At 52.4% G+C, this 23408-nt stretch overlaps 1 protein-coding gene across 1 annotated transcript in view; it reads right to left on the bottom strand.

The window, feature by feature from the left end:
* Positions 1 to 207: 207 nt before the first annotated feature.
* The window catches only part of OLFM2 (olfactomedin 2), a 59258-nt gene continuing 36057 nt past the window's right edge, over positions 208 to 23408 (bottom strand). Inside the window, exons 2-6 of the mRNA XM_077768029.1 lie at positions 5026 to 5175; positions 3519 to 3665; positions 2838 to 3057; positions 2388 to 2494; positions 208 to 1358 (exon numbers count right to left, since the gene is read on the bottom strand). Coding sequence (XP_077624155.1) covers positions 681 to 1358; positions 2388 to 2494; positions 2838 to 3057; positions 3519 to 3665; positions 5026 to 5175 — 1302 coding nt within the window. The 3' untranslated portion in view covers positions 208 to 680. The remainder of the gene's footprint in view (positions 1359 to 2387; positions 2495 to 2837; positions 3058 to 3518; positions 3666 to 5025; positions 5176 to 23408) is intronic.

The following is a 23408-nucleotide window of genomic DNA, read 5'->3' as shown; positions in this document are numbered from 1 at the left end:
CTTTGCCTGTCTTCCCAAAGGGCTCGCCCGGCCATGCCCCTGCCCACCACCCCTCCCCACCCCTGGCCTGCCGCACCCCCAGGCTAGGCTGGCTTGCCCTGGTTTACACACCTTGTGTCATGGGCTACAGGGGCGGGTCTCCAGGCCCGGGCTGAGCCTCCACCTGGCCTCCTCTGCCCTGTCTGGACACACAGAGCAACCAACGCATCAAATGTCAAAGGTCCCGTTTATTCCAGCAACCCGGAAAGAACGAGTGTAAATAAAAAAAGAAACCGATCCATGCACTCAACTCCTTGGGGGTGGGGGGAGGCGGGGGAGTGGAGTGAGGGGTGAGGAGTGGGTGGGAAGCAAGGAGGGTGGGGAAAGAGGGAAGAGAGAGAGAAGCAGACAGGGAAACAGAGAGTCAGATCAGTGAAAAGAAAGAGACAGAGGGACATTAGTAAAAAGGCAGAAAGTGAAGGATCAAAATTTGAGACCAACAAAGGAGAAAAGACACAGAGAGAGAGAAAGCACTAATAGAAACGGAGAGGCAGAGAATGAAAGCCTGGCCAAAAGGGAGGGGGAGAAAAAAAACATACAGGAGAGGGGAGAGAGAGGGCAGCACAGAGACAAAGAGTAAGGGACGCGGGTAGAATAGAAGGGCCCCGGCCCTTGGGTGGCAGCCTGAGCCACTGTGGCCCTCAGGGGTCCCCGGCGGTGCTGATGACGTGGAAGAGGGTGACGTTGTAGAGCACCTGGTGGCCATTGTTCCAGGTGTACAGAGCCCGCTCCCGGGGGTTGTAATCCAGCATGGAGATGTGGGAGTACTGGTTGTGGAAGGGCACGTCTGTGTACTCGTAACTGGACGTGTTGGTGAAGTAGGCGAAGTAGACCTTGGCCCCGGCCAGGTGGGAGTTGGTCACATAGAGCACACCACAGATCATGAAGGCCTCGCCGGCGCTGCGCTTGGGGTAGCCGGTGTCCCAGGACCGCACGACCTCGAGGGTGTGCGGGTCCAGCCGGCTGACCACGATGTTGCCCGCGTTCTGGTTGGTGGTGTAGACGGCCCAGAGCCCGCTCTCGTCCACCATGAAGTCCATGTCCGAGAAGCCGCCCCAGGAGTAGGGGAAGGTGTTGTTGTAGCCGGCCCCCGGGAGGCTCCTTTGCACCAGCACGGAGCGCGAGCGGAAGTGGTACTTGACCACCACGTTGCTCTGGTACTTGTTGTAGAACAGGGAGCCATTGTACACCACGTGGCCCGTGCCCGCCCACGGCTGGGGCAGCAGGTGCTGGATAAAGTTCTGGCCTTTGATGAAGTCTCCCAGAGTGCGGAACTCCAGGACCCGCCGGCCTTTGTAATAGCCATCCATGTACCAGACCTACGAGAGAGTCGCCGGTCGCTGCGGAAGCACCGCCAGTGACCCAAAGGCCCCAGCACCACACGGGAACCACCCACGGTCCTTAGGGATCAACAGTCGCCAAGTAGTCATCAGTCAGCCATGGGATGTCCAGTGACCCTTCATGACCCATCACAGCCCCAGTGATGGGATCATTTGGTCAGGAACCAAATGACCTTGGCCTTAAAACAGAAACTAACTGGATGGTGTTTGCTACCTAAGGATCCGGGGAAATTGCAGTCCCTGGTGACTCACAGGGAATTCACCGGTCACTGGAGATGGGGTGGTCAGTGGTTACTGGATAGCCCCTGGGTGATGGGGTCACTTGCATTCACTGCCTGAGGGTAGCCCCTGTAGCCACGACATGACCCAGCCTGTTGGTAGCATTTCCTCTGCCATGTCAAGTTGCACGGGTGCGTGCTCTCCCTGGTGCAGATTGTTGGGTTAATAAGCACGTTAAAAACCTTAATGCCAACACTATCATGACCATTTTGAAGATAAGGAAATCGAGGCTCAAAGACATTCAGGAACCTGCCCAAGGTTCTCTAGCTAAGAATTGGTGGCAGCAGGATGCAAAGCCAAGTCTGAGTCCTCAACCCAAGCTCCTAAATCCTTGGCTGGACCTCTATAATCCCCGGGAGACCAGTGATCATAGCGAGGCCATGGCTATTCACTACCTCCAATCCGTGGCCACCTCATGACCAATTATCAGTCACTAGATAGTCACTGGGCAGTTAATGGAAGGTTCCGGTGGGTCAGAGGTGATGGGCAGTCATGACCATGGAGGCCACCGGAAGTCCAAAGGTCAACAGACTTGGTGATTTTCAGGGCTGGAAGGCCCTTGGTCACCTGGTGGTTACATAGACAGTCAAGGGGAGGGTCAAGGGCCCTGGAGATCTTAGGACACTTCAGGCTACAAGAGAAGCATTGGTGTGGAATTGCTGGGCATCTGTGGGTGACCACAGGCTGTCTCCCCCAGGCTGTGACCCCCGGATGGGCATAGTCACTCACCCGGCTGTCCGCACTGGGGGCCATCGTGTCAGTCATCCAGGAGCCAAAGCGGGATCCCATCGCCCGAATGGTGATAGGGTTACTGACCCCAGTCAGCTTCCCACAGCCTGGGAGGCAGGAACAGGGCAGATGAGGGTGGAGAATGGGAAGAGCCCGAGCGAGGCAGGGCAAGGACGGTGTGGTACCATCAGACCGGGAAGAGCTGGGACCGGGGGTGAGGGGGGATCCCGAAATCTGGTCCCAAGATGGAGTCAGGTTGAGGGTAAGAGACTGGAAGTCAAGGGTCAGGGCCATTTCCAGTGTCCTGGGTCTACTTTGGGCCTTGGGTCGGGAAGCCAAAGGTCAAAGTTTAGAAGTCAGAGGTCAAAACCAGCTCCAGCTTCTGGGCACATGGGTGGTGTTAGGGTTGGGCGTGGAGGTCAGGGGTCAAAGTCAAGGGTCAAGGCATACCGAGCTTCTGAGCGCAGGCATGGAGCCGGGCCTCCAGGGCCATCACCCGCTGCTGCAGGTCCTCGTACCCATAGGCGCCCATCTCCTCCTGGATGGCGGCAAGGCTGCTGGAGAGATTCCTCACTTCTTCCCGCAGGCGCACGATGGTCCGCGTGTCTGCCTTGTACTGCTCCAGCACTGAACTCAGAGGCAGCAGCTCCGACATCCTGTCCTTCAGCTCCTGCTGGCCAACACGGAGCCCTCACGGATCCTAGCCCCTGACCTTTGACCCAGGCCTGACCTCAACTTTGACCCATAACTTCCCTCCTTATCTTTTTTTTTTGGTATTTATTTATTTTGAGAGAGAGAGAGAAAGCATGTGCACAAGCAGGGGTGCCACAGAGAGAGAGGAAGAGAAAGAATCCCAAGAAGGCTCTGGGTCATCAGCAGAGAGCCCGATGCAGGGCTCGAACTCCCAAAACATGAGATCACGACCTGAGCCGAAATCAAGAGTCGGACACTTAACCGACTGAGCCCCCCAGGCGCCCCTTCACCCCTTATCTTTGATGCACACCTGGCCCTTGACCTGACCCTAGATCCCAGCCAACCCGTGGCCCTCCCCAGACATGACTCCGCTCCCAGAAGTAATGGGTGCTGATCCAGTTCTTTCCTTGGCCCCTGACCTGACCCAGAAGGACCCACCTGGAAATTCTTGGCTGACAAGGACCCATCGGCCGCCCGGAGTCGTGCGTCCAGGCTTCGCATGAGGGTCTCCATGCTGCGCACATACTGGAGGTCACGGTACGTCCGCAGCTCAAGGACCTCCATGGACTGGGAGACGTTCTGGACCTGGGAGCGTGGGAGGGTTGGGGGGGGCCAGACTCCTGCCCTCCCCACCCCCCTGAGATGCCACGGACGAGGCCTGATGGAGCCAGAGCCCAAACACCCAACCAGCCTTCTCCCCTGATCTTATGGGCAACCTCCCGATGACACGCCCAGGCAATCCGTGTGCTCCCACCTCGTCTGGCCACCACCACCTCCCACCTCTCTCCCCCACCTCCCCGGNCCCCCTCAGTCAATTCTTCAGTCAATTCTTCGCACAGCAGCCAGAGGGAGCTTTGCAAAAGGAATACGGGGTCACCCTCCCCTGCAGACCCTGCGAGCTGGTCCTCCCTCCTCACCTGCCTCCTCTTCATGTTCATCCACTGCGACCACCAGCCCCCTTTCCTCTCACAGACTCTAAGCTCCAGTCCGCTGCCTCCTTCAGGTGGGGTCTTCACAGGCAGACCCCGTGTCTAGCTTGTCCACGGCTAAATCACCAGTGCCCAGCACTGGCCTAAACCAGACGCTCAGCAAGTACTTTTCAGCTACATGAATGAGCTGGATTCCCTGGTCGTAGCCTCTCCCAACCCAGAATGAGGACCCCCAGGCTCCCACTTCTACCTGGCGAAGGTGAACTCAGAGATAATACTGGATGCGTGTTGAAACACACAGACTCTCCTGAACGCCTTGTTCACATGACGCTTGGGAGGTCTCAGAAACCCAACAGCCTGATACCCACGCTGGATGCCACAAAACGTTTTCATAGCCATTGTCAACGGTCAGGAGACACCACGTGGATGTCCCAAACTGGCGGGGAGAGCAGTTCTGGGGTTGTGCGCAGGGCCGGGATCCTGCAGAGTTAATGGCTGGAGACTCCTGTGCTGACCAGGGTCTCTTCTGTCCTCTACCAAACCCTCAGCTTCCTCATCTATAGGATGATTACAGGAGGTAGCTGGTCCCTTTGAACACTGCCATTGGAGGTGATTGATGAGCAGTTCAGCTGGGTAGTATCAAGGGCCAGTGATCAGTCTGTAAAGGGCATCAGAGCCTCCTTGGGGATGTTTTGAATGGGGACTGTTTTATATCGACCATAATCAGAAGGGGGTGGAATGTTATATAAGCCCCTTGGGTTGGAGGAAGAGACCCCTCTCCAAGGGACACACAAGGCACTTTTTTAGCAGGTGAATCTGGTGACTCAGATGCTGCCTCCCCGCACAACGCTCAGCTTCTCCTCCAAAGAAGCATGGGTGAAAATGTCCACCTGGAGGGGAGCCAGGTTGTCCACCAGCTCAGAACAATCGGGAAGGCTGGATCCGGCGCCGGCTGACCGGGACGGGGGGGCTGAGGGCAGGGTGGGACCTGAGAGACTTCCACCGTCTGTTCTTACCTTCTCCATCAGCTGCCTCAGCTCCCGGCTCCGGCCATCGCGGGAGCAGGTGCTCTGCGCAGGGATCACAGCCGTGCAGATGCATTTCCCGTCAGGGGCCTGGGCCGAGGTGTACAGCTGCCAGCCTTCCTCAGGGCTTTGGAAGAGGGTCTGCAAGGGAGTCAGGGGTCAGAGAGCAGGAACCCAATAGGGGTTCCCCCTGCCCACGCTAGGGGAGAAAGGGGACGCAGGGAAACGACAGATGCCCTGGAATGTGCTAGACCATGAGCTGAGTACCCGGTGTATGTGATCTCAGCCCTCCTCAAGGAAACCTATTTTCCAGATGATGAGACTGAGGTATGGTGGGGGAGAGTTCAGGAACATGGCAAGGAGCTGTGGGATTTGAACCTTCCATCAGACAGGAATTCGTTCTCGCACACGTATTCACATACACACAGCACTGTCTCCATTACGGCCACGGGGACACAGACACACCTGTACTGATCCCCAAACCTGGACCTCCCTCTTTGCTTTCCCAGCCCACTGTGACACACAGACTCTGGACATACCGTGGCCATCCCCACCCTCCACCCCTGCTCCTGAGAAGCCCAGATAAGGTGGCGAAAGGATGACAGAATCCTCACGGAGACTTCCAGGCTCTTGAATAGAAGGCATCACTCAGACTCCTCAATTAAACTTCAGGCCCGTTTACGATGCTCAGATAATTGAGGGATCAGTCATGGCTGTGTTTCCTGAGCCATGCTCCTTCAGAACACTGGCAATCTTTCCAGGCATGCTCAGTGATCAAACAAATTTGTGCACTGCTATGTGAAACATGTTCCTTTGGTGCAAGACTTATCAGAGGCTTTGAAACGCTAATGTGCCTCCTGGAACTCCAAAATTTTCTACACTTCTTAGAACATATCTAGTGAGTACCTATTCTATGCCTGGCATGGGGTCTGGGATCAGGCTAGGAAGAGAGGGGTAAAGAAAACATATCTGGCCATGGTCCATGGATGGAAGAGACAGGCATCAAGCATGAAAAGCCACTGATACTTCTGGAACTATTCGCTGCAGTAGATGCCCCGAAGAAAGTGTAGGGAATAGCAGGCGTTCTTCCCCAGGCTGGGGATTTCCGAGGAGGTACCTCAGAGAAGGGACATTCAAGTTGAAGTGCAGACAGGAGTCAGCCAAGGGAAAGTGAAAAAACAGGGGACACTTTTGACACCACAAATTCAAATCAATATCTGGAGGTATTTGAGCAACATTGTTAGAAAAGTGATCACTGGATGGAACGAGGTGGCCCCCAGATCAGGCCCCCTCGGGCTTCCCCAGAACATAATGGACTTAGTCACAAGCCCCAATCTTTTTGTTTTTATCAGGGCAGTGTGCTCTCCCTTGTTCGGCAAATATTTGTTAAGCTCCTACTGTGTGTCAGGCTCTATTCTGGATATTGAAAACACAGCAGTAAACAAAACGCTCAAACACAAAAGCTCTTCCATTAGACAGAGCTTACGTTAGACAAAGACAGAACACAAACACAAAAGCTTTACAAACACAAAAGCTTACATTAGCTTTTTTCTCTGAGGGAGGTGGGAGCCACAGAGGGTCCCGAATCAGGAGGGATGTCACCTGACTCAGGTGCTCACCGGTGGGTGGGGGTGGGGGCGGGGACAGACTGGGGGCAAGGGCAGAAGACCAGGGCAGATGAGACAGTATAGGTCAAGGCGAACAAGGATGAGTGGTAGCCAGAGGTGGGAAATGGAAGACTCTGGTCCTATCCTGAATGGGTTCCTACACACCCAGAAAGAGTCCTGATAAAACTCAAGCGGTTTACAGAGAAACAAAGCCCCACAATAATTGTTCATTTGGACAGCTGTTAACTGATCGCCTCACAGAAGCTGTTCCCATGAGCCGTAGCAGAGATAAGCCAGACCGTGAGTTACGAGCAATCGTGCAGACACAGCTATTAGCCCACCTTTTTCTCTCCCACTCAGTAAAGTCTCTTTTTTAAAGCTTATTGTAAAGGGAGCGAGTGATATAATTGTACAGATGAGCCTGACTCCTTCACTAATTTATAAGAAGAATAAGCCATTCATAAACGCCAACTGAAATGATTGTAATTAGTCATTCTTGGTGCTTTATTTATCTACACCCTTTTTGAAGTTGGGGGATCTCCCTTTTTTTTAAATGTTTATTCATTTTTGAGAGAGAGAGCGTGAGCGCAAACAGGGGAGGGGCAGAGAGGGAGGGAGACAGAATCTGAAAGCAGGCTCCAGGCTTTGAGCTGTCAGCACAGAGCCCAACGTGGGGCTCGAACTCGTGGACCGCGGGATCATGACCTGAGCCGAAGTCGGACGCTTAACCACCCAAATGAGCCACCCAGGCGCCCCTAGGGGGGGATCCCCCTTTGTAACGGTCCACGCCTCCTCCATGGAGCAGTGAAGTCACCCCCCCTTCTTTGCGGGCAGGAATGACGCAAGTAGAGCCAACACTCGTGCCCCCCAGGCCTTAACTGCAGAGACACCAGAGTCCCCACTGCCAAAGGCTTCCTCTGTAAGTCGCAGCCAGCTCTGCCTTTGCACTGGGCAGGCAGCAGAAGCCCCTCCCACCCAGCAGTCCCCAGCAAGGCCACACAGGAGTTAGTGACAGATACTAGTAGCCCTCTGGCCTCTCCCGGAGGAGAACCCCGTGATGCATGCTGCATACGGCGTTCCAGGGCTGTGTTCAGGTGCCCCCGGGGCCACCCTGTTCCTTAGCTCACCCTGAGCGGGAGTCCTTCACTTCCTGGCTCACTTCCTCTACTGCTGCCTCCTGGTATCACCTCCCAGGGGGACACTTGACACTCAAATCCTCCCCTCGAGCTCTGCGGGGAGCCTGACCTAGGACCCGAAGAGCAGCCCGAGACAAGGAGGGCAGGTGGTCCAAGAATGCCCTCCTCTTGGCTCCAGGAGAATGTGGGACTAGCCTTGTCTCCTTTCGTGACCAATCCAGTTCTTCACAAGGAAACAAACAAAGAAAACAACAAACAAACAAGAAAAAAAAAAAAGAAAAGGAAAGTATGAACTTGAGTCTAAGCACCCCCACCCATGCTCCCCTGGCTCTGATCCCCAAGCAATTTGGATGACACCCCCACCCCCACCCCGAAGAGTCTCATTTGTGCAGAGACAAAGCAGCGGTCAACATAATTAACATCTCCTTTCTACAATGCCTAGTGAGTCCTTTGAAGCAAACAAGGCATTTTCTCTCAACATATGAAATATTGAATTGTAAAAGAGAAGCAAGATTTAAGTGGCAAGGAGAGAAGGCCTCCACGGCTCTCCTAAAATAATTGTCTGCGCTGGACGCACCTCGCTCAAGCATTCTCTGCAGCAGTGTAATTAAATGCCTGGGGCTCCGCTGCCAAATCTCAGCACAGTAGAGATCCGGAGTTTCGCCTGGCGGGTTCAAGTTCAAATTCACAGTCAAGTTCACGTCCCTGGGAACCACTGGAATGTCCTGGAAGGCTCACTGTTTGAAAGTCCAAATGCCAGCTCTCTCAGACCGGGTTTAGCTCGGAACCTCGGTCATGAACTCTCGGGGGGCGCAGTCATAGGGATAGAGAACGGCCTACCCTGAGAAAAATGCTTACAAAGGCAGGTGTGGGGGCCCAGCAACCGTCCAGGTACGGAAGCCTCCGCTCATCAGGAGGCCTCACCTCCGATGTGGCAAATGTACCGGAGAAGCCAGCTGCTCTCCTGGCTGAGCTGCCGGTGCTGAGTTTAATATTCCTGCTAATGGGCTCGAAGCGGGTAAGCTATGCGCTCAAGTAGCTGTTTCTCGAATTGTCTTTTTTGGCTGGGAGGTGTTTCAAATACTTTCGCCGAGGATGCCGCCCCAATTAGAGCCGCAGTTCCCCGGGGCAGGTCCAGGACGGACACGCAGGAGGAATTTCTCTCGCGGCCACACCCGGGAGCATCATGGTGCCTGTGGCTCTACATCTTGGTTCAAAAACAATTCCTGGTTCTTCCTGGGGCAGAGGGATTGCGTCCAGGACCCCGGGCCAGCCGTCCGTGGAGCACTGGCTACCGGGGTTTAGCCAACGGGAACAGAGCTAGCGGCTTCCTCTTAAGAAGACAAGGATATTATTGCATTTGAGGCCGGGTAATTTAATCAGAAGGCAGAAGTGGCTCGGGGCTTATGTATTTATTTGTACCCTGCCTTGTTCCAGAGAGGACTCCAAGTGGCTTACAAGGGTGTGTAAACCACCACCCGATAGCTCCAATTAGATAGGAGAGTAGGAATTAGATGTTTCTGGAGGGCAGTCTGCTAACCCAGAGCAAAAGCCTCAAGGTGTCTGCTTGTGTATCTAACCCAGCCAGTCCGAGTCTAAGGACTTGTGGACAAGCACATGATTGCTGCAAGGATGCTCATTAAAGTGCTGTTGAAAATTGGACGCCTGGAATGTTCCCCCTGCAGCCCTTTGACAGCAGGGGGCTTGATTTCAAAACGTCAGGTGTATGCACCGGAGGGAATACTATGCAGCCGTGACAATAGGAGATGAGTGCGGATTTTTATTGGGATCTTCAGATGGATCCTATCTTCTAAGTTTCCTACAGTGAACACATATTCGTCTTGGAAAGATTTTTCAATCCTCTCCCCTCCCCCCTTTTTTTTTTCTTGCAAGGGAGACGAGGAAGAAAGAGAAAAGTGGGGACATAGACGGAGCCAGAAATTAGGCTAAGAAAAACTCATCCCTTTAAAACCCGAACAGCCAGCATATGGTCAGGCCATAAATTTGGCTCCAAGTTTCTTAGCAGCCAGCTCGAAAAGGGAAAGCTGGTCATTTATGCGGCTCCCAGTGTCCTGAAACAAAAGCACACCAGATGCTTAGGAGCGGGCTTAACTATTTTCGGTACCAAGAACAGGCAAGGATCTCTCCCACGAGCCTCCCAAAAAGGAGTCCCTGTGATGGCACCAGCATCTTTCCAGACAAGATTCTTACACTGGNNNNGGGTTGGGGGGGAGGGGGAATGGGCAAAATAGGTGAAGGGGAATTAGGAGGCACAAGCCTGTAGTTTTAAAATAAATAAGTCACAGGGATGAAAAGCACAGCATAGGGAAGGTAGTCGATATACTGTAACAACGTTGTACGGGGACAGATGGGGGCTACACTTCTGGGGTGAGCATTGTATAATGTATAGAATTATCCAATCACTTTGTTGTACACCTGAAACTAATATACCATGTATATTTTCCCAGTTAAAAAAAAAAAAAACAGCTAATAACAGGGGCGCCTGGCTGGCTCAGTCTGTGGAGCATGCAACTTTTGATCTCGGGGTTGTGAGTTCAAGCCCCATGTTGGGTGTAGCGATTACTTAATATAAAATCTTGAAAAAAAAAAAACTTATCCAGAAACAACTCATTTTCTTTGGCTGTTTCTTACTCGTACTCAGATGATAGAGTAGAGCCGGGTGGTCAACAGCAGAGTCAGGCTGCCCGGGATTTATGTCCTGACTTGGCCACTCCCTTGTTATCTGGCCCGGGCAAGTCATTTAATCTCCCTGTTAAATGCACAGCCTCTGTTTCCTCATCTGGAAAATGGACACGGTAGTTGTCCCTGCCTCATAGGGCTGGTGGGAAGCTTGAATGAATTAATGGTATATGTGTGAGCAATTATAACAGTCAGCATGTAGTAAGTGCTATCAGCATGTAGTAAGTGCCATGTGTTTGCATTTTTTTCTTATTACCCTTGCACTGGCTGGACCCTCTGCCATGAATACTCTTGCCTCATCTCACAGCCGGACTAACTCTTCCTGTCCATGGGGCTCTTGCCTAGATGTCTCTTCCAAAAGTAGTCTCACTGTCCTTGCCCCATGTCACCCACCTCTCAAGGCACCCTGTGCTGGCTTTCCCTAATACTTCCACTTCTTACTCTATGTCAAGCATCGTTCTAAGTACTACACAGTCTGGCAGGCACTGTTATTCTCTGCCTTTGATAAGGGGAAGAAATGGGGACAGAGGGTGCAGATCTCTTCCCCAGAGCTTCACAGTCTCCTGTGCAGTCCTGGGCTTCGAACGCAGCCCACCTGGCTCCACAGTCTACACCTCCACGTCACATCAGGCCAGTCCTCCTTCAAGGCCTGAGCACCATGGCCAGTAAGACCTCAAGGGTGTGACCACTGGCCCAAAACCTGCCTCTGAACCGGCAGGGTGCTGGGGAATTCTGTTTGCTGTGCTCATCGACTGCATCGTCCGGGCCTGGCACGCTGAGTGTTTGTTGAATGCGGGACAGTCGTTGGCCAGTGGGACAGAAAGCAAACGTCTTGATAGATTCACCCTGCGTTCCCCCTTCTGCACCAGACTAGCTTCTCTCTGTCTATCCCTGGGAGGGATCAGGGATCTTGTGATGTCAGGCTGAAGAGCAGCACCAGGCAGGCTCTGGAGCGGGCATGGCTTTCCCCTGACTGCTGGGATGGCAGAAGGGCCATGATGAATAATCAGGGACATGCCTGTTGGCCACGTCTGAGCCATGACAGGGGCTACGTCCCTTTGGAGGGCTTGAGATAACAGCAGACTGCTCCTGTCAGATCCCGAGGTATTGGGCAAGTGGCCCCCTGAGTGATAAGCACGACAGATGTTAAAGACATTATCAGCTCATCCGTGCCAACTGGGTCTCCGCAACCTAAGCAGCTGGGGCTTTGCCGGTGCCAGCCTGTGACTGGGGGTGACTGTGAGCTCATTCATTCATTCATTCATTCACTCACTCACTCACTCACTCTCAATGCAGTTAACCCATCTTGCACTGAGAGGCTCTCCAAGCTGGCAGCACACCACAACCTCTTACACTCTGACGGCCCCGAAGCCTTGAGAGGAGACCCCCCAACACCCCTGGAGGCTCAGCAAAGATAGTAGTTACATTCCAGGATGTCTTAGGCCATCATAGCGCCGGTGTGGACCAATAATCAATGACACAGACTTTCTTGGGAAACACGGGAAGAGACACGGCTCTCTTGGTTCAACTGACCTCCCCCACTCAAGTTCAAGGAAGGCTTGGGTTGTGCAAGTATATATACGCTCAGCCCCTTCCCTCCGAGGATGGCCCAGACTGTGTTGGAACCCCCATGAATCACTGTAGACAGCCCTAAAAGTAGGACTTATGGACAGAGGTTTGCATCAAGGCTACAAGTTCTCATACAAAAGCCATGCCAGTTATCAGAGAAGCTTGTCTTGAGAAAGTGTTAAGTCCCTTCCACCCTGCCCCCAACACTCAAGAACACCTTAACTGAGGAGGGCTTTCTGGGAGGGAACAAACTCTCTCCCTAGGCTGCTGAGTTTCACAGGCCTCCTTTCAGATCCTCAATGACTCCTGAGCTCTTTATCACCCCAGGCCCTTTGAACTTGCTGCTCACCACACAGTTGTCCATGTGAGCCATGATGAGAGCTTCCCCCTGGGTAGATTTAATAAGGGACAGACGAGTCAGAGCTCACAGGATTTGCTGAGGGTGGAAGGAAAGTGGGAGAGCTGAGCAATAGGGTGCGTGGATGGGGGTGTCATTTACTGAGATGGAGAAGGCTGGAGAAGGGGCCCTGTGGCGGGGGGAGGGGCAGATGGGGGGATGGAAATCAAGAGTCTGGTCTGAGATGTGCATTTGGATGCTGCCTGTAGAGAGAGGAGATTGAGCACCCTTACTGAGGTTTCATATTTTATTTAACACTTGTGCCCTTTGCTACGGGCTGAACGTCTCTCTGTCTCCCCGAATTTCATATGTTGAAACCTAACCCCCAATGTGATGGTATTTGAAGGTGAGCCCTGTGGGAGGGAGATCAGTGCCCTGAAAAGAGACCCCAGAGAGTTCCCTCATCCCTCCCACCTCGTGAAGACACAGCAAGAAGAAGCTGTCTATGAGCCAGGAACCTGGCTCTCATCAGACACCGAATCCGCCAGCACCTTGATGGACTTCCCAGCCTCCAGAACTGGGAGAAGTAATTGTTGGTTGCTTCAGCGCCTCCACCTATACTACTTGTGTTATACAGCCCGGACAGACTAAGACATGCATCTAAGCTGCTTTACAAAAATGAAGTCTTCATAGCCCCCCTCACGCAATGAGGTAGGTACTAACACCAGCTCCATTTTACAGATGGAACAACTAAGGCACAGAGAGGAAAGTCAGTTATCCAAACTCATAGGGCTGCTAAGCATCCAAGCTGGGATTTGGACGCTGGCCTGTCAGACTCTCAAATCCTTGCTCTTAGCCACTATGCTCAGGGAAGAAGTCTCTCCCTCCATAGAAGCTTGGCCTCAAGACTTATACCTCTGATCCACTCTCCCCAGAGAAGCCAGAGCTGGCTTTCGACAGGGAACCCTGCATAGTACCAGGTGCCCTCTGTATAAAGCCCGTCACTAGTCCTGCCCTGTCAAGCCTGGCTGAATTCTCAGCCTTGCCTGGTTTTTTGTGAGTTCCTAAGCAGATCACTTGGCCTCTGTTAGTTTGTAAAATGGAAATCAAAACTGTCTTCTGACCCTGTGCGCACACACACACTCTTAAGCATAACCTGCTTGCTGGCTGTCCCTGCTCTGCATGGTTGGGAACTGTATTTCCCAACCTGCCTTGCAACTCTGGCTTCCAGGAAGATGCAGCCAATGAAAGGCATTCATGGATGATCTGAGGGAGGCACCAAGGGATAAGCAGGGGTATTCTTCCCCTTGCTGTCTCCTGTGTTATAGCCCTAGGTACATCTCCTCTGTGGCTTAAGCTTCCTCGAACAGTTCTACTCCTAAGCTCTGTTTGTACCATCTTTTCTATTCAACCCCAAGTCCTGGGGGATAGAGGCTCTCTGCTGCTGTTAATCTCTGGGTTTCATCTCCATCCCTTGTTTAGTTTTGTAACTCTTGCATCATCTTTGTAAACAATTCCCCATATTAAAATCCCTAAAATCTCTCAAAGAGTGGTTTCTTTAATCAGACCCTGAAGAGAATAATAGCTGCTCAGTAAATACATGTAATACATGTTAACACATGTCATACAGTTAATACATGCTAATACAGGCAGCTTAGAGCTTTACAACACAGGCTGCTTCAGTCCAAATTCTGATCTGTTCCTTCCTGTGTGACTTGGGGCAAGGAGCTTAACCCGTCTGTGCCTGCCTTAACCTCTCTGCCAGGCTTCACACAGTTGTCGTCAGGATGAAGAGTTAGTACATGTCAAGAGTCAACCACAGTGCTTGGCACATAGTGTGCCCCATTGGTAGGACCTTTTATATCAACTTACAGAACCAGCAACATTCTAGAATAGTTCCATGTCCCCTGCTGGCTTTTTTTTTTTTTTAATGTTTTTTATTTATTTCTGAGAGAGAGAGAGAGAGAGAGAGAGAGAGAGAGAGAGAGACAGCGTGAACAGGGGAGGGTCAGAGAGAGATGGAGATACAGAATCTGAAACAGGCTCCAGGCTCCGAACTAGCTGTCAGCACAGAGCCCAACGCGGGGCTCGAACCCACAAACCGTGAGATCATGACCTGAGCCGAAGTCGGACGCTTATCCGACTGAGACACCTGGGCGCCCCCCTGCTGGCTTATTTTTAATAATTCTTTACATTTTGGAATAATTTTAGATTTACAGAAAAGTTATGAGGATGGGACAGAGAGCTCCCATATGCCCGCCACCCAATTTCTCCCACTGCTAACATCTTACATACCCACAGTGCACCTGTCACAACCAGGAAAACAACACTGGTGTATCACGACAGTTAAACTCCAGGCTTTATTGGATTCCTCCAGTTTTTCCACTCATGTCCTTCTTCTGGTCCAGAGTCCCACGCTGCATTTAGTTATCACATCTCCTTCATCTCCTCAGTTCTGTGATAGTTTCTCAGTCCTTCCTTGTTCCCCAGGACCTTGGCAGTTTTGAGGACTAGTGGTCAAGGACTTTGCACACGCCCTTGTGCTTTGAAGCGCAGAAACCGGGTCCTAATTTCTCCCTGTGGTTTCCTGGCGCACAGCCCAATGCCTGGCACACAGTAACTGCTTCAGACACTTCCTAAATGAATGAATACATGAATGGCAATCATTTCTTTATTCTCCCACACCCCGTGTTCTGTAGGCATCCCTGCCAGAGGCTAGATCTAGAAAAGTTCACAGCGGAATAAAAGCTCTTCTCTTTTCAGAAGGGTTCCTTTTTGATCCTTTCTTTGTAGACATCAAGGATCTATTTCTTTAATATTTAGGGGGTTTTGTACCAAAGAGAAGCAGCTGCATTTGCATCAGACGTCTCGTTTTTCAAGGCAAGTGAGAAAGATCTTTATAGCAGGATGGGTTTCTTCCTTCCCAATCTATCACTTGATTTCTCTGCTTCTCCCTCCCTGGACTTTGGGTCTCTGGCAGCGCAGGGTGGGGGACTGGAGCCCTGGAATCATCCACACTTTGACGTCCTCTCGGTCCCAGAGCAAGGAAGCTTAATTAGAACCTCATAGGGTACTTAGGCGGCTCAGTTAAGCAACTAACTTTGGCTCAGATCATGATCTCACGGTTCGTGAGTTCAAGCTTCGCATCAGGCTCTGCACTGACAGCTTGGAGCCTGGAGCCTGCTTCAGATTCTGTGTCTTCCTCTCTCTGTGTGCCTCCCCCACTCATGCTCTGTCTCTCTCTCTCTCAAAAGTAAATTGATAAATATTAAAATAAAAAAAAAAAAAAAGAACTTCACAAAGTTGCCGAGACTGAGCCTGCCTCAGGAGCTGGTGCAGGAGGCTGGCTGGTGATGGAGATGAATTAGCAACTTTATTTCCCATCCTTCTGAATGGCTCAATATTTGCCATGGGGACCCAGGGGCCTGCCTTTGGGTACACAGAGCATGCCCCTTTTCTAACATTAGCAGGGCAGAAATGGGAATTCCCTTTAACTGCGTAGGCCTGAGGGTCTGACTGCTTTTTATTTCTCAGCCCTGGCAGGCGAAGCTGAAAGCAGAGATGGGAGGAAAATGCCCCCATCGAGGTCATTTCCCCGCCACCACAGCCCCTGCGGCTGGAAGACACTGGCTGGGGTTTAATCTCTCGCCTGAAGTTTGTCAGAAGTAAAAATGAGCCTGGGTGAGCTTTTCCGACACTTCCCTCGACTTACAGGAATTCAATTTCTGGACTGGGCATAAATTTGCAGCCATCAGCGCCCGCGGCGGGGGCTGGGGCTGGGCACATTGGCTGGGGATGGATTTCTGAAATCAATCCGCCGGCGCGTGGAAAAGGTCGTCATGGGGGAAATTTATCTTCCGTGGCTGGCTGAGGCAGTTCATGCCACAGCCAGGGACGCCCCTGCACAAAATGGAGGTGTTTGCTGCAAGGATCCCAGGTGGGGGCTGGCGGGAGGAAACCTTGAAGGCTGGAGAGTGTGGCCAGGAGGTGACAAGGGACCAACCTGCCAGCTACTAACTCACGGGGGCAGCCGGGTGCCAGCACTGCCCGAAAACCCAGTTCCATGGGCTCTGTGTACGCCCCTGCGGGCGGCAAGTTAATGCGGGGTTCAAACCCTTTGTCATTTGGCTGCATCTTTGACACACATTCCGGGGTTTCAAAGGAGTTGCAAAGGCATTCGATTCCTGCAGCCGAAGTGAGGCCACAGAGCACAGTCACTGAGGGCTCTGGCTCTGGAGCCAGTCACCTGAGCTTAAGTTCCAGATCTGCTGTGTGACCTTGGGCACGTGGCTCAACCGCCCCAAGCCTCCCTTTCCCCATCTGTAATATGGGGTTAAGATGAGCAGTAATGTGGGCACCTGGGGGGCTCAGTCGGTTAAGCGTCCAACTCCTGGTTTTGGCTCAGTTCATGATCTCACGGTTTGTGAGTTCAAGCCCCTCATCAGGCTCCATGCTGGTGGTGCAGAGCCTGCTTGGGTCTCTCTCTTCCTCTCTCTCTGCCCCTCCCCTGCTCTCTCTCTCTCTCTCTCTCAAAATAAATAAACTAAACTAAACTAAAAAAAAAAAAAAAGAATAGCAGTGATGTTGAGATTGTTGTTAATATATTAAAATGACTTAACCCAGGCAATGTAATACACAAGTGAGTGCAATAAAATTGATCATAGAACAAAAAAAAGCAAATAGGTGCTGCAGGGAACACAAAAAGGCAGCTCAGTATCTGGGGACCAGACAGTCTGCATTTCAATCCTGGCCCTGTGTTACCTTGGGCAAGTTACTTACCTTCTCTGAGCCTCAGTTTGTCCATCTCTCAAAGGGGAGGGGAGTGATGACAATGTTGGTGTTTGGAGGGTTAAGAGAGACAAGCGAAGGGGAGATTATAAATCAGTTTGGCAAGTGCCATGCTGGCGGCAGTATAGGGTACTGTAAGCAGAGGCTGGCTGCCTATAGATCCTGGTTTTGAGACTTCAAGGACAGCCTCCCAGAAGAAGCCAAAGCTAAATAGACTGTATGATGGGCAGGATTCCACAGGGTGAGTGAGAGGGTTCTAGGCGGAGGGAACAGTGTGGGCAAAGACCCAGAAGGGAGAGAGCACCTGTGCATCCCACCAGTATTTATTGAGCAACTGCTATGTGCTGGGCACCCCTTAGGCACTGGAGACACAGCAGCAAATGAGACAAAGATCCCCGCCCTCATGTCAGTTTCACTCTGGTAGGAAGATGCACAGCACACTTGAAAGTTGTTCAGTGAGGTGCCAAAGCTCAATTTGGGAGGCGAGAGGTGAGCTGGGTGGCGTGCTGGTCTCTCCAGATCCTCTCGCCCCACTCCTCCATCCTCTCTGTGCTCTGGGGGGCTGACCTCTCCAGCCCTCATCTCCCAGAATCCCCTGCCCTCCAGCATTCAATGGAGCTTGGCCAATGACGACAGCCGCAGGAGACAGGGGGGCAGAGGAGAGTTTGGGGGGACACAGTTCAGCCCATAACCATGCGTGAGGAGGGAAAGGATCTGACCAAGAACATCATGGAGGGTGGACTGGCCAGAGCAAGACAGAGAGGCAGAGAAATCCACCCGATGAGCATATCGGAAGGCTGACTTGGCCCAATCTTGTGAGTTTTCCAGGGCTTTCAAAGAAATGAATCTCAAAGACAGAAAACAGCTCCAGCCGGGAGACATATCCTCCTCTCAGAGGGGAGGGGGCAGTGACAGCCACCAGGGTCACCAGAGCCCTTTGTTAGCGAGAATGGGCCACTTGAAGGGAAATCGATCCCAGCTAAGCGCTGAGCAGCTGCTCCCAGCCAAAGCTGCCGGAGAGAGGCCCTTTGCCCCTTCTCCGCCAGGTCTGGGACGAGAGCCAGCAGGAGCCTGAAGACTGTTCCGCCAGGTGGCCAGTCCCAGAAGAGCCTTCAATCAGCATGCATTGCGGTGTCCATCCCAGGTGGCATTCCAGCATCACCTCCAGCCTCAGTACTAACCAGAGACCAGCTCCACATGTAATAATTATTATTGTCACCAGCCTTGCCAACACTGCCTGTGTGCCAAGCACTATACATGCATGATGCGTGTGTGAGGGACCTCCCCTAGTGCCACCTCTTAGCCATGTGACCCTGGGCAAGTGACTTGAACCTCACGGTACCTCGGTTTCCCCATCTGTAAAACAGGGCTAACAGTAGTACCCACCTCACCGGAGTGTTGCAGAGATAAACGAGTGCCTGTGTGCATAGCTTCAAACCATACATAGTAAGGACCGTGTAGGGTCAGCTACTGGTAGTATTGTCTCTATTCATCTCACAGCAGCTGTGTGGTATCAAGCTGTTATAAACTGAAGGTCGGGGAGGAAAAGTCAAGTGGCAGAGACTGCTGTGGAACAGAGGGGGAACAGAGGCCACACTAGATGGTTCCACGGAGGGAATATAATAGGGCAAGTGTGATACAGAGGAGCCAGAAAGGCTGAAAGAGGAAGTGGGGAAAGCAAAGTGATCCAAAAGTAGTAAATGCAAGAAACTTCAGGGCAAAAGGAGGAGGGGTGTTCCAAAGCCCAGGAGCAGGGACCACCAAGCAGGAATTGTGGCTGCCTGAGTGGATGGCAGGTGGGAGCTGGACCCAGGGAGGAGACAAAGCCACAGCCTGCAGCAAAGAAACAGGGGGAGAAATCTTCCAGCTTCTCTCTTCCTCCCTCCTCCAACTGCAACCACAGCCTCCCATTGGCTGAACCTAACAGGAAGCCAGTGAGCAAGGGAACTTGGGAGATGTAGTTTTCAGTCGTCAACTGCCCTGCAATACAGAGAGAAAGGAAGAGCTAGAACAGATCTAAGGGGTACCAAGTGAATGACAAGTTCACAGGACTATGGCCCCGTGCTGCCTCTCCCTAAAGTTGTCTTAACCACCAAGCTACAAACTTACAGAGCACTTGCCTAGGTCAACTGTCCCATTTCATGCCCCATAGCAAGTCTGATGGAACAGTGATAATGCTGGATCCTTCTTGTCCATAGTTAAGAGGTAAGTTTAAAAGTCACCACCTCAGGGAAGCATTCTCTGATTACCTCCTTAAAGAAGCCCTTTTCAGTCCCCATCTCCCTGCCTGGCTCTTGTCATGGCAGACATCATACTATATATACTTTGTTGGCTGGTATGGCTCCTTCTCACAAGGACGTAAACATACAAGTACAAATACCTTGTACCTTGGTCACTACCACATGTCCCCAGTGCCTAGAACAGCACTTGACACATAGTAGGTGCTCAATAAATATTAATACAATGCTTTTTGTTTTGCTTTGTTTTGTTTTCACAATGCTGCTTCTTTATATAGTAAGTGGTGGAGCTGGGATTACAGATGCCGGTGTTTCTACTCTGCTGCCTTCCAGCAAGCAACCCCAGACTCTCCAAACTCTGTGCATCCTTCAGGGCTGAGAGCAAACATCACCACCTCCAGGAAGCTTCTCCGTCCCTGAAGACAGACTGTGTCTATCTCCATAGTTCCCTACCCTTCACTCTCACAAGGTTCTTATATTTTATACCTTCTCTTGCCCAGGTGGGTGTCTATGAACCCATAGACAGTGGGTTCCAAACGGGCAGGGCTGGTCTACTTTCCTGCTGTGGCCCCAGTACAAGCACATGCTGGACAGAGTTAAGCAGGCCTCATCAGGACATGAATGAATGAACGAATGAACGAATGAATGAATGAACAAACAACAAATGCCTCCTGCATACTCCAAGTCTTCCATGGGAACTCTTTCTCCCCCACTCTGCTCATACCTTCTATTCCATTCTCCCAAGCTCACCTCCCTTCTTCTCCTTCCTTCGCAGGATGGATACGAGGGCTCTGGGTTTTAAAGGAGTCACGGGGTCTATGGCAGTTGAGTGTAGCTTGGAAGTACACAAACCTTAGAGCCTAAAAGCTTGAGGTCAAATGCTGGCCCCTCCACTTTCTAGCTGTGTGACCTTGGGCAAGTGACTTAACTTCTCTGTGCATCCATTCCCACTTGTGCAAAGTGGGTACAATAGCGGTGTCTTTGGATGGGACCGTGGGAGAAATCGATGAGCTATTCCGGNAGTTGAGTGTAGCTTGGAAGTACACAAACCTTAGAGCCTAAAAGCTTGAGGTCAAATGCTGGCCCCTCCACTTTCTAGCTGTGTGACCTTGGGCAAGTGACTTAACTTCTCTGTGCATCCGTTCCCACTTGTGCAAAGTGGGTACAATAGCGGGTGTCTTTGGATGGGACCGTGGGAGAAATCGATGAGCTATTCCGACCTGTTTCAGGGCAGCATCTCTTCTTCCCAGTTCCCTTCTGCAATTCCCAGGCAGGTCTGGGAAGCAGAGCGCCAAGTCTCCAGCAGCTAATGAATCCAGAAAGGATCTCATCTGTGTCAGGCGAGCCCTGGTGCCAAGGTGGCCTGATTTTCATCCCGAGAGAGCTGAGAACAGGTTCTGGTGTCAGACATCCACGCTATGATTGGCACAAATGCCTGGTGCTCCCGTGACCCTGTTCGTTGGAGCCTAGGGGTACAGGGCATGCTCGTGGGTCTCTGCCCAGATCTCCTCCCTGGGCACACCCACCCTGCATGCGCTGAATGGGAGCTCACAGCGAGTGCCTCTGATCTTTTCTGGAGACTTGCCCTTGGCTTTTGGGAATCACCACACCCCGGAGAGGCTTGGGAGGCATCCTCCAGCCCTCAGGGGCAGCCAAAACGGAATTGATACAGCGGTCCAAAAGATCACCTCTCTGCGGTGCGATTTACATTCCAGAGAGGCCTCCACCCCCATGGAGCAGGGCCAGCCTGGAAGGTACCTGAGACCCCTCCCCGCTCCTGCTTCCCTTACCCTCCACTCACAGTTCATCATGTGCCCCAAATCCTCGTCTCAGGTTCTGCTTCTCAGGAACCCAACTGAAGATGGGGGGCAAACAATGACCATTCCGCCTAAGAGGGCATTTATATGGGTGTCCCTTGCAAGCTCATATTCACACCCAGGCTCTAAGTTCTGTCACTTCCACCTACACATGCAATCCGCCTGCCAATCCTTCGCTCTCGCTTCGAAATGCACCCCGAATCCTGCCCAGTACAGCCAATCTCCACGTGCAGCCGCCATCACTCTCCAAGGCTCTCTCTGCTGCAATTTCCACATAAAGGTACTACCCCTTGATCCTACATTAAAATTCATCTTGTTTCTTGTGTGTCTCCCCCATGATACCGTCAGTCCCCCAAGGGCAGGGATGTTTATCGCTATGTTCTCCAGCTACAACAGTGCCCAGGACGTAATAAGTGCTCAATAAACATTTCTGGAATTTAAGAATGAATCCTTGAATGCATTCATTTAGAGACAGCGTTAATTACCTCTTTGTCTTACAGCTTTACAATCAGAATCTACTCCCTTGTCCCTCCTCCCCATCTCGACAATCATCTCCCCACCGGGCAGTCGCCTCTGATTGGTCCCTATATGGCCACCCTCGCTCCACAGCAGCCAGAGGGTGTCAGTGAGCAGCCGAGTCAGGCCATTTACCTCCTCTGTTCAGAGCCCTCCATGGCTCCCACCTCCCCTGAGTGAAAGCCCAAATCCTCACCACTGCCCACAGGGTCCTACAGGATCTGACCCGCCCTCTCCCTGCCCTGTCTCCATGCCCCTCTCTCCCCCTCCCTCCCTCCGCTTCAGCCACAGGGGTCCCCTCTCTCTTCCTGCAACACCTCAAGCTCCCTTCTTCGATCTCGATCTCGATCTGGATCTCGAGTCTCAAGGCTGGCTATTCCCTTGGAATGTCTTTCCGCCTCCTCCCAATCTTTACTTAAACATCACTGTTTTCTGGGCCCTTCCCTGGTGGCTCCCACCCCGGTCAAAACTACACGNAAACACCTTACCAACGTCTAACACGCCACATCATCTGCGTGCCGATTTCGTGTGCCACCATTTTCCCTCCAGGACGCCAGGCAGGGATGATGTGTTACCTGTTTTTGTTCACTGCTGTGTCGCCAGCACCTTACGCACAAGAGCTACTTGGTATTGGTTTGTTCACGTTTTTTTTTAATTCCGCATGACCACCCTAGGAGGTAAGGACTCTGAGTGTTCCCCTTACGCAGATGAGGAAACCAAGGCCCAGAGCAAAGTCCTGGGAAAGCCCATGAGCTGGGACCGGGGGCGTTTTCTATAGTGTGTGAGACTGTGTGTGGCTGTGTGTCGTGCGTGCTGGCCTGAGCCTGAGCGGCTGTATCTGCCTGCGTGTGGACACAGGAGGCTGCCCCGGACACGTTCAAACAGCGTGTGCAGGTGAGTGTCTGCGTGTGGAAGGGGAGTAGCAGGCCAGACCGCAGGCAGGTGCAAACGTGCGTCTGTGCCCTTGCTGTGTGAGTACGCGTGCGTGACAGTGCCCTGGAGGGTGGGAATTTGTGCACCCATCACCAAGCAGTGTGTGTGCGCGCGCGTGTGTGCGTGTGCACGCGCATGTGTGCGTGTGTGTGTGGAGGGGTAGCTCTGGGAGGCTTGGATGGGGTTGGAACTGAACTTGAAGGAAACTGGTGGGTGAGGGAAGAGTCCCCATCAGCCACAGGCCTGTTATTTATAGACGGATCTTGGTTCATAAATCCCGAATCTTTTTTTTCTCTCTCTCTCTCTCTCTCACTGCCAGGCCCCTATAAATATTCATGAGCTTCCTGCCTTGGAATATGTAAGTAGTCGAAGGGAGGAGTGGGTGGGCCATGAGGGGAAGGAGAGGGTCTCCTGTGGCGTTGGGGGGACATGTGGGTGGGGAGGGCGGGGGTCTCTCTGGATTTGTCTTCTCCCCTCGGGGCTCCCCTTCCAAGCACAGCTGGCAGGACGGAGAAGGTTCTCAGCCAACACAGAGATCTCCCGATGCCTATTATCATTCTTCCCCAGCGTCTGTGGAAAAATACCGCCCACTCCGGGGGCAGAGAAGGTGTCTGCACTGTTTTCTCAGCTCCGGCTTGGAAACTCTACCCCAGGACCCCCAGCTCAGGAGGGAGGGGCAGGCCCCTCGGGTGTGCCAGGAGGGAAGGGAGCTCTGCAGGCAAACCACGGCAGGG

The sequence above is a fragment of the Crocuta crocuta genome, unplaced genomic scaffold (genome assembly GCF_008692635.1).
Source record: "Crocuta crocuta isolate KB4526 unplaced genomic scaffold, BGI_CrCroc_1.0 scaffold115, whole genome shotgun sequence".
Lineage (NCBI taxonomy): Eukaryota > Metazoa > Chordata > Mammalia > Carnivora > Hyaenidae > Crocuta > Crocuta crocuta.
The sequence above is the reverse complement of the archived record's forward strand: the minus strand, read 5'-3'. Positions and strand labels throughout refer to the sequence as shown.